The sequence below is a fragment of the Ambystoma mexicanum genome, chromosome 9 (assembly GCF_040938575.1).
Source record: "Ambystoma mexicanum isolate Mex_15411 chromosome 9, UKY_AmexF1_1, whole genome shotgun sequence".
Classification (NCBI taxonomy): domain Eukaryota; kingdom Metazoa; phylum Chordata; class Amphibia; order Caudata; family Ambystomatidae; genus Ambystoma; species Ambystoma mexicanum.
Genome location: NC_090931.1, coordinates 312,015,939 through 312,032,666, shown reverse-complemented (window position 1 = coordinate 312,032,666; position 16,728 = coordinate 312,015,939). Strand labels below are relative to the sequence as shown.

The following is a 16,728-nucleotide window of genomic DNA, read 5'->3' as shown; positions in this document are numbered from 1 at the left end:
ATGGAGACGTGCCCCCTCGACTAACAGACCCCAGGGCAATCGAATTGCCCCGACCAGTAGGTCCACAATAAGATGGTGTGTACTGGTTTCTGTTCATAATTTGGGACTAGTAAAGCCAATGGTGACTTTACATGCCCTGGGAGACAGTAGTCAGTCCCAAGGTATGGAGTCTATGGTGGGGTGTCACTATGACACCCCTGTGTCACTGCACTGAGGGTGCTGTGTAACACACATAGTAAAAACACATGAGACCCTATGGAGTAAAAGACCCCATAGCCCATAAAACACATTAACAGTCAAAGGAACCCCTCAAATCATGTCCAAGAGTGTGAAGAAAAGAGACTCGCTCTTGGCAGGAGAAAAAAACAAACTCCAGAAATCCAGCAAAGCTGCTGGGGGACTCACTAGGTTAGGAAATTCAGCCTAAACAGAGCATTCTCCATAACACAAGCCTATCTCAAAACTTCTGTTTTCTCCCCAAGCGTCCAGAATAGGCTACTGGACATGCCTTTTTGGCAGAAGGCTGATGACTCTGTAGAAAAGTTCAGAGAGTCTAAAATAGCCGCAAAATGGCTGGGCCTAGCTGTGCAGCCGGCCAAACCTGCCATGAGGTTTGCATCTATGGGCAGAGGCTACAGGCGTTGTGTGCCTTACGGCAGGAAAGCTCATCTCCCATAGGCCAGGCAGGGGCTGAGGCTTTTCTCATGTCCCAAAAGGGGCAGGGGGGCTTCTAGAGGCCAGCAAACAGCGGTGGGGTCGGCGCTGCCCTCTGAACCGCTTTAATTTCCCCTCCTATGAATTGCCGGTTGGTGGACTGTTGCAGAACATTGGCCCCTGTGGTAGGAGATTACCTCCAATGCCTGTTCCCTGCAGCTCGCTCGGTGGGGTTATTGTCCACCCTTCTTAAAACCACCTGACAGACCCCCACCATCTACAGTCCAACCAGGACAGGAGCTCCAGGATGAACTGCAAGCCCTGTTGTCAAAGGGTGCCGTGGAAGAGGTAACTCCCAATCAGAAAGGGTTGGGTTGGTATTCCCGGTATTTCCTGGTGCCCAAGAAAGGAGGAGGTCTTCGTCCCATTCTGGACCTCAGGGCCTTAAATACGTTTCTGAAGAAAGACAAATTCAGAATGGTGACGTTGAGAGAAATTCTCAACGCTCTCAAACTTCATTGTCCATAGATCTGCAGGATGCTTATTTCAATGTGCCTATACACCGAAAGCACAGGAAGTTCCTGAGGTGTTCCTCATAGGGGACAAGCACTGTCAGTTCAAAGGGCTTCCATTTGGGGGTGACCTCCGCTCCGGGGGTCTTCACCAATCTCATGGCAGTAATTGTGGCATGTATTTCCGTACTTGGACAACTGGCTGATCTGAGGGAAGTCAGCGATGCAGGTCTTATTTTTAACTTGAAGTCCCATGTATCGCCAGTCCAAAAACTCCAGTTCATCAGACCAGTCCTGGTCACTCCGTTGGGGAAGGCCTTCCCTCCCGAAGAGACAGTCGACAGCATACCACAGATGGTACAATTGTTCTGGAATCACGCCAACTTACCGGCAGCTTCTTTCCTCCGCCTCTTAGGTCTCATGGCCTCCTGTATTTTTCTAGTTCCAGGGGCCAGGCTGTGCATGAGATCCATACAGTGACTCCTAAGAGGTCAGTGGTTACAGTACCTCGGAGCGCTCACGGATCCTCTTAAGGTGTTTAGCTAAGTTGTCCACAACCTTAGCTGGTGGTCTGACCACAGCAGTCTTATGGCGGGGGAACCCTTCTGGCCACCTTGGCCTCAGGACGAGTGGTCACGGATGCATCTCTGATGGGTTGGAGTGCTCACTGCGAGGACTTGCAGGTGAGCGGACTTTGGTCAGCAATGGAAGCCAGGTGGCACATCAACAGGCTGGAGTTGTGAGCCATCAGGCTGTCCATGAGGGCTTTCACCCCGTCTCTGCAGGGGTAGCATGTCCTGATTCTGACACAGTGTTCATGCACTACCTGAACAAGCAAAGTGGCTTGTGCTCCCTTCCCCTCTACAGAGAGACGATACAGCTGTGGTTCTGGTTGCTCCAGAACCGGATCTCGGTCTCGGCAGTTCATCTGGCGGAGACAGAGAATGGCTTAGCGGATGGTCTGAGCAGGCAGAGCACGGTCTCACAAGTGTGAAGCGGCCCAGGAAGTCCTGGAGGAAGTCTTCGCTTGTTGGGCCCCAGCAGTGGATCTGTTTACCAAGGAATCTGTTAGGCAGAATCTATTCAGTTCCCTTAGGGAGCACTACAGAAGATTAGGACTACAGGTATATGCAATAAATCCCTTTTGGTATCAGCCTATACCACAAAGATTTAGTTGGCAGCTGTGGCTGAGCAGTCAGACTTATCTCAAGAGGGAGATGAGCAGTATGCAGGGTTTACACAATAGGACTACAGTACTATGGTACAGGAAACACTGACCAAAGCTTTGCATCAAACAGAATATATATATTTATTTTACACACTCTTAAATCAACACACATATCACTATTATTAAAGCAAGTTAAAACAGTCAAGAAAAGTATACACAACTCCCTATTTAAATTGTAGACAGGTTTGAGCAAGAGTGAAAACTGAGCAAAACAGCACAGTGTAAAACCAAGCAGAAATGGCAATCTTAACAATTTCTTCAGAGGGAGGGAAAGGTCAACTTATACAGGGTTAGACTCCTAAACACACCAGCAACACTTCCCAATTGGATTGTGTACAAGTTATGCAAGGCAGTACTTTAGCACAAGCAATACTTAGGAGAAAACCGAGCAAAATGGCACTTGAACAATATATAAAGGGGAGGGAAATGTGTTTATAAGAGTTTAGGTGCACCAACACATTTCTTTATGAACAGCAATCTAGAGAAGGCAGTTGTAACTGAAATAGCCAGAGTCAATAGGCCTGTGCCAGAGTCAATGGTACAGGGCAAGGTGCCCAGGATCATACGGTTCTAGTAGCTGCAGTCAAGTCTTTAACGATTGAAAAGGCGGTTGCAAAGGTAAAAAGACAGTGTTGGACGATAGGGGCTGCCAGCCCAGAAGGTAAGTAAAGGATTTAAAACACATTTAGCAGTACCCAACGAAACGGGAGGCCTGGCGGAACAATGTACCTTGAAAGTGGAAGAGGCTCCTGCAGTGGCAGTAGTTCCTGGCAGTTCCTGCAGTTCGGGCGATCCAACAGAGGAAGAGAGGCTCTCGTCGTGGAGGAAGGTTCGAGTCACTGCACTCCCAGGGAAGAAGCCGGCCGCGGTGATGCCAAAACGGAATAAAAGGTACGCTCATTTAAATCGCGGTCGGGGTGGACGGGTGCCTAGCTATCCAGTCTCCTAGTGCTTGGCACTGGCGATTCGACCAAGGCAGGTCCGGGAAGGCGATTGGCGAACTGGTTGGCCCCACCAGCTCAAGGGAAGAAGGCTCTTGCAGGTGAAGATATTCTTTGGTCGTTGGAGAAAAGTGGTGAGGATCTGCAGCAGGGCTTCACCGGTGGTTCAGTCGTTGCAGATGTCTTCGGCTTCTCGACTCTTCGGATTTCTTAGGTCTAGTGGCGACGTCTGTCTTCCAGTCCACAGGTCCCTGCTTTTATGCAGAAAAACCCCCTTTCATACAGCCTAGCTGTCACTCACACAGCGGGGTGGTTATCCTGGCTGGATAACCCCCCAGCCTATCAGGGCAGAGTGCGACTTGGGTTGCTTAGGCAACCCTGACCAGGATACCTATTCCCCCTCACACACATCCTGTCTACCCCAGACTCACTGACGTCTAAAGGAGGGCTTCTGTCCAGAAGCCTGCCAAAAGGACGAACAAAGGGCCCCGACCTAGGTTTGGATTCCAGAGAAAGACATGAGAAAGAAATATTATTAAAGATCTGGCAAAAAAAACTACCGGAGTAAAGTTAATAATAAAATAATCTGGCGGTATGTTAAAGGATCTCATAAAAAGTGGTAGCCTCAGACAATGGGAAAATCCCATAGGAAAATATTTGCGGTCGAATATTTATGATAGTAACCACTGCCACCAGCCAGAAACTTTGGAGAGAGGGACTGGACAGTACCCTCTCGAAAATGAACACCAGGGAAAAACTATTAACCCTTTCCAGTACCTCCATAGAAAGATAGTGTGTACTGGTTTTGTTCATAAATATTGACTAGCAAAGTCAATGGTAACTTTGCATGCCCTGGGAGACAGTAGTCAGTCCCATGGTATGGAGTCTATGTTTGGGGGTCACTACGACACCCCTGTGTTACTGCACTCAGGGTGCTGTGTAACAGACATGTAAAGATATGATACCTATGGAGTGAGAAAAATCCATAGCCCATAAGCACAAAAATAGGTTAAGACACATATCAAAATACAACTAAGGGTGGGAAAAAGAGTCTCACTCTTAGGAGTAAAAAAATAAACCCTTGAAATCCAGCAAAGCTGCTGGGGGACTCTAGGTAAGAGAAATTAGCCTTTTAAGAGAATTCTCCCTAACAGAATCCAACAGGAAGTTCAGGAAGTTTTGCTCGAGGGAGTTCCCAGCGAACGGTGCACTGGGGGGGAAATGTTCCTGATGGCTTGGCCCTTCCTTCTCCACTAGATCTTCCCCCCGATTTCTGTTATTCCTTGGGTTCTCAGGAGGTTGAAAAGGTTTCGAACAACCATGATCTTAATTACCCTTTAATGGGCGAAGAGAACGTGGTACTCCGATCTCTTGGATCTGTCAATCTCAATGGTTGCCTCTGCGCCCGTATCTCCTGACCCAGTCTTATCTATCCCTGCTAAGAAGGTTCTTACGGCTTGGCAAATCTGTCTAAGCGAAGGGAGCCTGGTGTTGGCTCTGAGGTGACTGCTTCAATCTGGCTAGTTGCTTGTTTTAAAATAAAAACTTCCAATTCTTTTATTCTGCAGGATCTCCACATTGGGATGTTTCCCATTGTTACCTTTTTTTACAGGCTGGTTAGCCTCGCCTCCCATCATTTTCCTCTGCAGCATTCAAGCACTGGGGAAAAGGGAAGAACTGAGGTATGGGACGTAGTGACGTGGTATATATACTGACGATGGAGCACCGAGCAAGACAGATCGATGTCTGAGTCACGTTCACTACGCCCCCTGTCGAAAATGTTTCTGAGCAGCAGAAGTGGATTAGGATATCCATCACATGAGGAATCTACGGGAGAAGAATCCATAGAAAGAACATTACGTTAAGTAATTTCTCCTTCTACCATAAACAGTTCCTTGGTATTTAATCACTGTAATGTGTCACAGAAAACTATTTAACAAGCAAGGAATTTGAAATGTTTGTAACCACTTTAATTAACTGCTGCAGTGACTGATGGAATTCTGACCTTTGCTTACTCCAACAGCAGGCATTGTGACATCACAACGGAAGCATAATAATGGATTACGGAGCTGTTGTGGTGTAATTTTCTTATTACAGGTCAGTTGTGATATCACAACTAGCCTTTAATAAGAACATTATTCCAGGCTCTTTTAAGGATATTGCAGGCTTCGGTGTATTCTAAAATTCTTGTCTGTTGGTTGCTTTTACTTTTGATAGTGCTGCAAATACCTCTTTTGACCTTACGTGTGTTTTCATTTGTAGCAAAATATTGTATTCAGAAAAGCCTGATGCTGCTAAACTTCTTGCACACTGGAGCACCATCAAGAGGAGTTACTCCCATTTCCTCAGAAAGTCGCAAAATATCAGCAGGCATGGTGCAACGCCAAAATGCTCGGCTACAGAGGCAAAGTTCAATAGTAGAAGCAGATTTTGAAGCTGTAACTTCGGAGACTGACACCATTTACACCTCATCTACTGTGAACCTCCCGGCTGTAGATTCGGACACAAAGAAGCAGCAGACTACAGTCAGTCTCCAAAAAGACAACTCATCAGCATCTCAAAATAAGCTTCTTGAAAAGGTAGTTTCACAGACTGAGGATCCATCTTCCCCTCCGCCCACCCCCACAATCAAGACTCAGTTCAGCCGTGGACGTTTAAGGTTACTTTCATTTAGATCAATGGAAGAATTCAAGACAGTTCCCACTGTGAAGGAGAAATACCCCATTTTAAAGAATATCTTGGATTTTATCAAGGATCAATCAGTGTCCCATGAGAGGTAATTTTTAACTGATCATTTTTTCTAAGACTTGGAATGTAACAAAAACTGAAAAGATTGTAAAGATTTGTCATGTGCCAACCTATCTCCTAATGAATTTTTCATTCATGTGCCCCTTTCATAATGCATGCAAAAACATGCATTTTTGTTTTCTTTATTCCATTCTCAGTTTTGCTGTGGCACAGCATGAGTGCTTTTATTTTGTACTTCTGTCTAATTAATTTAGCATTTTTGTCTTGCATACTCCAGATGAAAGGAGATATAGGAACATAATCCCATGTTTAAAAGAGAAATAATTTCCAAGCTGACAGCCCTGAAAGATTATTTCAATGGATTGCCTTTCTCCCACAAGTTCCTCATTTAAAAGATATTCCCTCCAGCTTCACTGCTTCGTAACATTTTCGACAGGAGGCGTAGTGGACCTCAACCCAGCCATCGACCATCGATCCGTTTTGCTCGGCGTCTGGTCGTTGGCTCCGGACATGACGGCAGGCGTCGTATAAATACCATGTCACTACGCCCCAACCCCAGTTCCTTTTTTCTTCACGCTAAAATTCTGCTTGGGAACACAAAGCTTCAACTCTCTCGACGTTATTGTCAGAAAACATTGTACTTTTTCCCTTAATACTTGATGCAAGATGTCAATCGCTTGGGTATAAGGTTTCAAACGCTGTACCGATTGTGGCACCGAGATGTCCATCACTGACCCACACAAGCTGTGTCTCTGGTGCCTCGGCATGTGTCATGGGACTGACGGGTGTCCGTCGTGCTCCAAAATACAACCTTAATCCCTTTGCGATCGAGCTACAAAACTCCCTCTGGATCGACAAACCTCAAAATCTCTGTCACAGTCGACGGTTCGGTCTTCAGAGGCTGAAACTGAGGGGCATACCCCCGAGAAAGCGCACAGGCGGATAAGGAAATGGTCCCACTCGTGCAGCCACTCTTCCTCGTCCTCATCCCGAAAGATGAAAAGGTGCCACTTCCATCATCCGGATTCCGAGACGGCGACGGTTAAAGGTAAGCCGTCAGCTGGGCCTATCACCCGCCAAGAGTGGGAGGATTTTATATCCTCGATACTTGGATGTTCAAGCGGCATGCTGCAGTCGACACGGCTAACCACCCCCCATGCAACATGCTTCGGAGCCGAGAGCGGTGCTCGGTATGCCCAACCCCTCTAGTGCCCTGGTACTGATAGTGTCGGCACCGATAAATCTTTAGTCTGCGAAAGAAATCCAATGGAAGCTGGATTATACCTGTCAATCCAAGGATGTCGATGCTACAGCGTCTCGATACCGATCGACACCGACATCCACCATATTGCCGCCGAAAGACAAACCCTCGACATCAACGGTGGTCGAGAAAACATTTACTCAGCAACCCTGGTCCGAATTTTTCGATATCATGGCAGGCATCTTTGGCGGTCATGCCGCCGATGACCAGGGGGATGTCGACCTGATTTATTTGGGTTCAGGAGGGGTTGATTATTTTGACGACCACAATGAGCTTTTACAGCTGGTTCGAAGCCTCCAGGACACTAGCTGTCCGCACACCTCACCAGATCTCGAATTTGAGCCGTCCCAGCCCTATCTTCACAATGCCTCTAAATTCAGGGCTTTGGTAGAAAGGGTTATTGACACCCTGGGATTGAACGCATCAGTGGCACCTGTACAAGTTTACAACTTTACCGACATTCTAGATGAAGGCCTTACCACTGAACGTAATATGCCCTTAAACCCTGCCATTGCCGATCCTTTTGCAGTTATGTGACAAAACCCTTGTTCCCTTCCACCATTTCTGAGAAATGCAGGCCGGCTAGAGGAGATCCTTTATACCTCTCCTCTCACCCTTCCCCAGAGGGGCTTGTTGTGCAGGTTGCTACAGTCTCTTTTAGACCTACATCTTCTACATCCACTCTGCCTCCAGACAGCGACACAAAGAAAGTAGATGCCTTGGCGAAGGAGGCATTCACCTGAGATAGCATGGCCCTCAAAGGCAAGCAGTTTTGCCAAATACTACTTCGGTCTATGGACATCAGTGGAAAATGCCTCTCAGTATGTCCCGGTAGAAGAAATGCACGAGGGCTTCCTACAGCTAGCGGAGGATGGGAAAGAGGTGGCCAGGCAGTCGCTGTAAACGGGCCTGGACAGCGCTGACTGTGTGGACCGATCTATGGCGTCAGCCATAACACTAAGAAGGAAGGCCTACTTAAAAACCCTTTGGCTTTTCGCCGAATGTCAAAGTAAAGCATCTGGACATGCCCTTCGAGGGCGATCTTCTTTTCGGCCATTCCTTGGAGAAATTAAAGGAATCCAAGATCGGTGCCAAACCCTAAGGCCTAGCTGCGCAGCCAGCCAAACCTGCATTTAGCTTTGCCTCTAGGGCACGGGCTACAGGAGATATGCTCCTTACGGCAGGGGAGCGCAGCTCCCACCGGCCAGGCAAGGGCATACATGTTTCGCACATTCCGGAAGGGGCAGAGGGGCTTCTAGAAGCCAATAGGCTGCGCCAGCGGCAGAGCGACCCAGTCTCTGAAGCGGATTTCATTTTCCCCTCTCACAACGGACCGATTGGAGGATGGTTGACAGAGCATTTGCTCCAGTGGCAGGGAATTACTTCCGATGCCTGGGCTCTACAGCTAATTCAGTGGGGTTATGGTCTGCCATTTGTGAGAAAACCACCAGACAGGCCGCCTCCAATCCAACCGGTACAGGAGCTCCAGGAAGAACTGAGAGCCCTGTTGCTGAAGGGTGCAGTGGAAGGGGTACCACCTGAGCAGAGAGGATCTGGTTGGTATTCCCGGTATTTCCTGGTGCCCAAGAAAGGAGGAGGTCTGTTAGGGAGAATTCTCTGTATAGGCTAATTTCCCAAACCTAGTGAGTCCCCCAGCAGCTTTGCTGGATTTTAGGGGTTTATTTTTTTTCTCCTGCTAAGAGTGAGACTCTTTTTCTCCCACTCTTAGACATGATTTGAGATATCCTTTGACTTTGTAATGTGGGTGATGGGCTATGGGGTCTTTTACTCCATAGGGTTTCATGTAATTTTTGGTAAGTATGTTACACAGCACCCTCAGTGCAGTAACACAGGGGTGTCATAGTGACCCCCAAACATAGACTCCATACCGTGGGACTGACTACTGTCTCCCAGGGCATGTAAAGTCACCATTGACTTTACTAGTCTTAAATTGTGAACAGAACCAGTACAAACCATCATATTGTGGAAGTACTGGTAGGGGTAATTAAATTGCCCCTGGGTCTGTTTTTCGAGGGGGCACTGTGCAGTCCCCCCTCGTTGAGTTTCTGGCTGGTGGCGCTGGTTACCACACAAAATATTCCACCGGAATATTTCCTATGGGATTTTCCCATTCATTTTAAACGCACCACTTTTTGGTGCAATGTTAAAGATACCGCCGGGTTATTTATTGAATATTTATTTCCCGGTTGGGTCTTTTGCCAGGACTTGGTTTTAAAATGGCATTTGTGTTCGCCTCTGTAACTCCAACCCAAGTCGAGCCCTTTGTTCCACTTTTTGGCGGGCTTCTGCACAGAAGCCTCCAAAAGTGGTGCCACTCTGTCTGGGTCTACAGGGTGTGTGGGAGGGGGGTTTAGGCACTCTGGCCTCAAGTCGCACTCTTGTGTGATTGGCCCAGTGGTGAGCCGCCCGGCTCACCACTTAGCATGTTTGAGTGACAGCTAGGACTGATGAATGGGGGTTTTCTGCATAAAAGCAGGGCTTTGGGGACTGGAACTTCAGAAGTCGCCACAGGACCAAAGAATCCGAAGAGGGAGAAGCTGATCCGACCTGCAACGACGACACCACCAGTTGAGCCCTGCTGAACCGTCTCACCACTTCCCGGCGACAGAGAAGATCTTCATCCCGGAGAGTCTTCTTCCTCTGAATTGGTAGGGATAACCAGTTCACGCTCATTTTTCGCCTTCCTGGATCGTCTCGTGGTCGAATCGCCCGTGCCAAGCACCCCGGCGGCCGGAAAGCCACGCTTCATCACTACCACGAATAAAAGAGTAGTACCTTTTAACCGGGAATCTCCGTGGTTTCTTCCCTGGCAGTGCAACGACCTCCAGCTTTCCTCCACGTCGAGATATCCTCTTCCTTGCACCCGCTGCCAGGAACAACTGCCCCCGCTGGAGCTTTCTCACCATCTCAGGTACTGGGTCCCGCCTGGTCTCCCTTGCAACAGACTGATCAAGGTGTCCTGTAAATCCTTGACTCTCTATCCTGGGGTGACCTGTTAACTAACTTTTTCTGAACTGATCCAACCCTTTTTGAAGTATCTGCAAAGACTTTTTAAAGTATCATTCAACTGTGTGATCTTGGACACATTCCGCCTTGCTCTCTCCCAGAGTGGGCCTGGCCATGAACTTTCTTGCTCCTCAGTAGACTCTGCCTTTTCTAACTTGCTGTGGTTCTTTTAAAAGTGTTGGTGTTGTGTGCTTTCCTAATTCTGCCTTTTCCCTCCCTTTTTAATTAACTTATTGGAGTGTGATCTTACGTTAAGCGCTCACCTCTGTCTGCAAATAAGTGGTGTTTTAACTATGACTTGTTCAATAAGTAATTAGGGATGTATATATATTGATAGTGACTGTGTTTGAACTTCCTTGCCATATTAGTGTTAGTGTATCTTTATAAATTTGTTTTAAATAAATAATTATATACTTTGATACCAAAGCTCTGGTCAGTGTTTGCTTGTGCTACTGTATCTTGGTACCTATCTTGTATACTCCATATACTGTCTAACTCTTCTTGAGAGAAGTCTGGCTGCTCAGCCACAGCTACCAGGTAAACCTGGGTGGTACAGACTGCTACCAATTGGGTTTACTGCCAACACCTGTAGTCCTAAGCCTTTTGCAGTGGTCCCTAAGGGAACTGCACAGGTTTCTGCCTAACAAGGTCTCCATCCCATTCTGGACCTCAGGGCCTTTGAACAAGTTCGAGAAGAAAGACAAGTTCAGGATGGTGACTTTGTGAGATTCTCCACGCTCTCGAACTACAGGACTGGCTGGTGTCAATAGACCTTCAGGATGCCTGTTTCCATGTGCCAATCTATCTATCTATCAGTTCAAGGTGCTTCCCTTTGGTCTTACCTCCGCCTCACGGGTCTTCGCCAAGCTCATGGCAGTAGTTGCGGCTCATGTATTTCCATATCTGGACGTCTGGCTGATCTGAGGGAAGTCTGTAGTGCTGGTCTTGTCTCACTTGGAGGACACCTGCTTGCTGCTGCTCAAGCTGGGCTTCTCCCTAAACTTAAAGAAGTCCCACATGACACCAGTCCAGGGGCTCCAGTTCATTGGAGCAGTCCTAGATACCCGGGTGAGGAAGGCCTTCCGTCCCGAGGAGAGAGTAGTCAGCTGGACACAGATGGTCGACTTGTTCTGGAACCATGCCACTCTACCAGCGGCTTCCTTCCTCTGCTCATAGCCCTCATGGCCTCCTGCGTTTTTCTAGTGGCAGAGGCCAGGTTGCGCATGAGATCCCTGCAATGGCTACTGAGGGATCAGTGGTCTCAGTACTTCAGCTCTCTCTCGTAGCTCCTGAGCGTGTCTGCATCAGTGGTCAACGACCTGTCCTGGTGGGCGGACCTCAACAATCTTTTGGTGGGGGAACCCTTGTGGCCTCCTTGGCCTCAGACCTGAGTGGTCACGGATGTGTCTTTGAAGGATTGGGTGCTCACTCGAGGATTTGCAGGTGAGCTGCCTCTGGTCAATGACGGAAGCCAGGCGGCACACCAACACGCTGGAGTTGCGAGCTATCAGGCTAGCCCTGAAAGTATTCTCCCTGTCTCTGCAGGGGAAACATGTCCTCGTTCTGACAGACAACACAGTGGAGATGCAGTATCTCAACAAGCAAGGTGATGAGCATTCCTGCCCCCTCTGCACGGAAGCGATGATGCTTTGGTTCTGGTTGCTGGAGAACAGGATCTCGGTCTCAGCAGTTCATCTGGTGGGCACAGAGAACAACTTGGTGGTGCTCTGAGAAGGCAGAGCATGGTCTCACATGAGTGGGAAGTGTGCTAGGAAGTCCTGGTGGAGGGCTTCGCTCTATGGGGTACCCCGGCAGTGGATCTGTTTGCAGCGGAGTCCAAGAGGAGATGCGAAAAGTTTTGCTTGCGGGAATTCCCAGCGAACGGTGCACTGGGGCTGCATTTTTGGTGGATTGGACCTTCCCTCTCCTTTCTCTCCTTTACGCGTTCCCTCCGATTCCCGTCATTCCATGGGTTCTCCGGAGGTTGAAGAGGTGTTGAGCGACCATGATCTTGATCGCCCCAGACTGGGCGAGGAGAATGTGGTAGTCCAACCTTTTGGATCTGTCCACCTCACTGGTTGCCTCGATGTCCGGATCTCCTTTACCTAGTTGGAAGGTTGGATACTCCATCTGACCCCTGAATCCCTCAACATACATGCGTCGCTCTTGAGAGGATGAGATATGATGACTGGGACCTCTCTGAGGAAGTACTTGTGGTGTTGCTGCACGCAGACCATTTATAAGATCTTTCTACGCGTGCAGATGGAGAAGATTTGAGGCGTCGGGCAAGGAACGCGAGATTGACCCCATCTCTTGCCCCACCACTACAGTGATGTTCCTTCTGTCACTGGCCTCTTCATACCTTCAGGTCACCACAGTCAAATGATATTTGGCCGCCTTCCTGTGTTTGATCCCCGGATCAATGTTAATTTTTTTACGATCCCAGTAATGGCACAATTCCTGAAAGACTGCAAGACTTGTCCTTGGCCTCAGACCCAGGGATCGTATGTATCCAGGACGGAAATCCCTCCACTGGCTCCCAGTGGCGGCGAGGATTAAGTACGAAACCCTCTGCATTGTCTGCAAGGCCTTCTGGGGCCTGGGTCCTCAATACCTTCAACTCTGTCTTCCTAAAGATCTTCCTTATCGAGCTCTTCCCTCATCTGCCTCCAACTCCCTCAGGGTCAGCCGTTTCTCCAAGCAACGAGTGGGTGGTGGATCTCTTTCTTCGGCTGGGGACTCCTTCTGGAACAGCCTCACTGCCTCTCAGAAACTTGAGGAGAACCGGTTCCGGAAGCACCTCAAGACCCTCTTCTTTGCTTCTGCTTTCTCTCCTCCTCTCTCCTACTGATCTCCTGACTGAAACTGTTATTGCACTGGTTTATCTATCTACCCTCTGATCTCTGGCCCAGGTCCCCTCCCCGCCAATTGCACACCTGCACTGCCCCCCTGGAAATCCTTTCACTCAGGGACTGTTTCTGAATCCCTACAGCCCCCTGCCAGCACTTTACACCTGATGTCTCCACTTACCCTCGCACTTGCTACCAGCTGGCCGCACTTCTATTTATTGTCTTTATTTATTTCACTGTTTATCCTATGCACTGCCCTGCCTCTTTCCCCCTGCACCTTTCCCTTCACCCCCTCCCCTGCACTTGCGCAATCTCAATGTCGCCTGGCCTAGTAAGATAGTTGTCTGTGTCTTCTCTCTGTTCCCCCTCCCTTACCTCGTCGCGCCATGAAACACTTGTGTATAGGCACGTTATAAATGCCATATCATATAATATGATATGATATTTTATTTATATTGCGCTCATACACAGGTGTTTCAGATCATTTCATAAGTCCTTGTAAATAAGTTTCCACTCCCTTTGTTGCCCCAGATTGGGACCTTAATCTGGTTCTGGCATTTCTAATGGTGGCTCCATTTGAGCCTATGCACTCTTGTCCCTTATGGCTTCTCTCTTTGAAAACAGCCTTCTTGGTGGCTTTTACATTCGCTAGGCTGGTGAGTGAACTGCAGGCCTTGTGCTGTAAAAACACCCTTCCTGCATTTTTTCCACGAGAAAGTTTCATGTTGTCTCAGAATTTCACCTGTCGCAGTCCATCGACCTTCCGGTCTTCTATCTTCCTCCGCACCCTTCTAAGCACTAGGAGCGGTTACACCGCCTAGACCCGAACAGGGTGTTGTTATTATATTGCCAGAACAGCTGATTTCAGGACAGCTGACCAGCTCTTAGTAGCCTTTTCCTTAGCCGGAAAGGGCCTGCCCATAACCAAGCAGACTTTATCCTGTTGGATAACTTTCTGCATAGATGAATGTTACCATGCCGCTTGGAAGGAATTATCAGCGGGCATCGGGGCCCATTCCACAAGGGGAGTGTCAGCATCCACAGCATTGCAGAGGGGAGTCCTTGTCTGGGAGATTTGTCGCGCTGCGACATGGTCATCTCTACATACGTTTGCAAAGAATTACAGTCTAGATGTAGCTCCTACTTCTGATGTGCGTTTTGGCAGGGCAGTGCTGCAGAATTTCTTGGTATCACTTTCTGCCCGCCTCCTTCATTTACTGCTTTTGGAGCCTATCAGATTAGGAATCTGCAGGAGAAAGGCAATCCATTGGGAAAAATTGCTTACCGTAATGATCTTTCTATGGATTCTTCTCCCGCAGTTTCCTCATCTCCCTTCCCATCCATCCCTGCTCAGAAAGTTGGCAGTTGGTGCGCATCTTCTTTCACGCTGACTTGGTGATGGTCCTCTCTGTCTGTTTTCCATCTTCCTGCCACAGTTTCGTAGAATAAAGATTTTTCTAACGCTACTTGTAGTGTTTACTCAATTATTCCTCTTTGGATGTATAGGGTTACTTTCTTTTTAAGGGCTCTCTACCCCGTTTGTTCTCTCTGTTTTCCTATGCAGTCTGTGGTGTTTGGGGAAAAAGGGGGGAACTGAGGTTGGGGCGTAGTGAAGTGGTATTTATATGACACCTCACATCATGTCCGTAGCCGATGACCAGACACAGAGCAAGACGGATCGATGGATGGGTTGAGGTCCACTATGCCCCCTGTCGAAAATGTAGCGCAGCTGGAGGGAATGTCTAACAGATGAGGAATCTGCGGGAGAAGAATCCATAAAAAGAACATTACTGTAATTTCTCCATTTGTGGCAGATACTTGAATTCCTATGTATTGCCATGTTGACATAATGGACTGGAACTTACTGTGTACCCGAGAAACACAAATGTGCACCGTTGCGGCTTAGTGCCTTAAATGCAACCTAGAGCCTTTTATTTAATCTGCCCTCAGTTAATATTTTCTGCACTCGCTGGCACATTAACTTTAGATTGTACTAGCAATACATTGTTTTAAGGTTTTTGATTTCCATCCAATACACAACATCTGCTGATGCCTAGGTCTCAGTCGCTTAGCTCAATATTCTTTGTTTTTCATTATAGGTTGTATGAGGTTTTACTGAGTGTGAATTGAAGCCTTTAACAACATTTTAGACAGTTAGTTAGTCTTCACTGTTTGGACTGTCATACATAATGGTATTAATGGGTGGATAACCTCATGAGTTGCTGCATTGTCCTTTACTTGGTACTCAGCTTCTGCTGCTTGACACTATTTCTTCATCATATGTTTTAGTTTGTTTTGGTTTACTTGCTAAGTCTCAGATGGACAACACTCAGGTCTTCTTCTACTCCTCTTTCTATTGGAATCCTTCCTCCAACGGATTCCTCATCTATGATAGCCTGTCCACAGCACAAATGTTCTCAGGAAACTTCTGCCTCCACAGGGCACAGCGTGGCTCTGCGTCAGGTATCAACTCCAACAACTCTACGACGCAATCCCCGCCAGACATGACGTGAGGATCACTATTTTATTTGTATTGAATTTATTTGTAAATCGCTGAACAAGAGCCCTGAGGCATGAGCGTGCTGAGACTAACAGACAACGAGCAACATATAGCAGGCTGGGATAAACCATGAAGGTAGAACATGCTAGTGTTTGAGATTATTCAAAAAGGACGGTTTTCATATTGCGTTTGAAACTGGCGAGACTAGAACACCGCCTCAAGTCAGGTGGCAAGGTACTTCAAATATGTGGGGTTGAGAATGGAAAGCATCCTCTTTCTACAAGTGACAGTTTTTCTTTCGGTAGTTGCAGTAGACCGGTGTTATTAGAGCTAAGGCTGCATCTGTCTGGCAGCCATTTAAGTTGTGCTGTCAGATAGGTTGGACCTTTTCCATAGAGACGGTAGTGTGCAGTGCACAGGGTACGAAAGCCCTCTTGGCTATAGGAAGCCAGTGTAGTGATCTCCTTGCTGCTGACACATGGTCAGTTTTGTGCAGGCCTACTACTACCCTAACTGCGTTGTTCTGAACAACTTGTGAGCGGTTGATTACACACTTGCCCACACCCAGTAGAATGCTTGCACAGTAGTCCTGGCAACTACTTATGATAGCTCTACCCAGGGTAGCACAGCTGGACACTTGAAGATATGGTGTAAATTGAGCCAGGAGCTTGATGTAATATGGGGAGTTGGACACTAGACAGCTTATGTGAGCCCTCATTGAGAGCTCTTGATCGATAGTGACTCCCAAGATCTTTACTTTCTTGAGTGGGCAGCAGACATTCTGCAATTTGGATGGAGGAGTAGGCTTGGTCTAGGTGACGCAGCTTAGGAGTTCCTAGGATTATGATCTGTTCTGGAATTGTTCAAGGCAAGGCCATTGTGCAACTTCCAAAGATGGATTCTGTTGTGACTTTGATGACTTCAGTGTCTTTGACATGATTCCCCGTAAGTGGGAAAAGACACTGCATGTCATCCGCATAATTGGCGTAACAAGTACATTCCCCCCAT

The 16,728-nt window shown here is 47.8% G+C and overlaps 1 protein-coding gene across 3 annotated transcripts in view; it reads left to right on the top strand.

Annotated features, from left to right (window-relative positions):
* ZZEF1 (zinc finger ZZ-type and EF-hand domain containing 1) overlaps nt 1-16,728 on the top strand; it is a 3,309,810-nt gene that overhangs the window by 1,671,124 nt on the left and 1,621,958 nt on the right. For all 3 annotated transcript variants that reach the window (XM_069614719.1, XM_069614718.1, XM_069614717.1), the window contains exon 29: nt 5,598-6,111. In XM_069614719.1, coding sequence (XP_069470820.1) covers nt 5,598-6,111 — 514 coding nt within the window. The remainder of the gene's footprint in view (nt 1-5,597; nt 6,112-16,728) is intronic.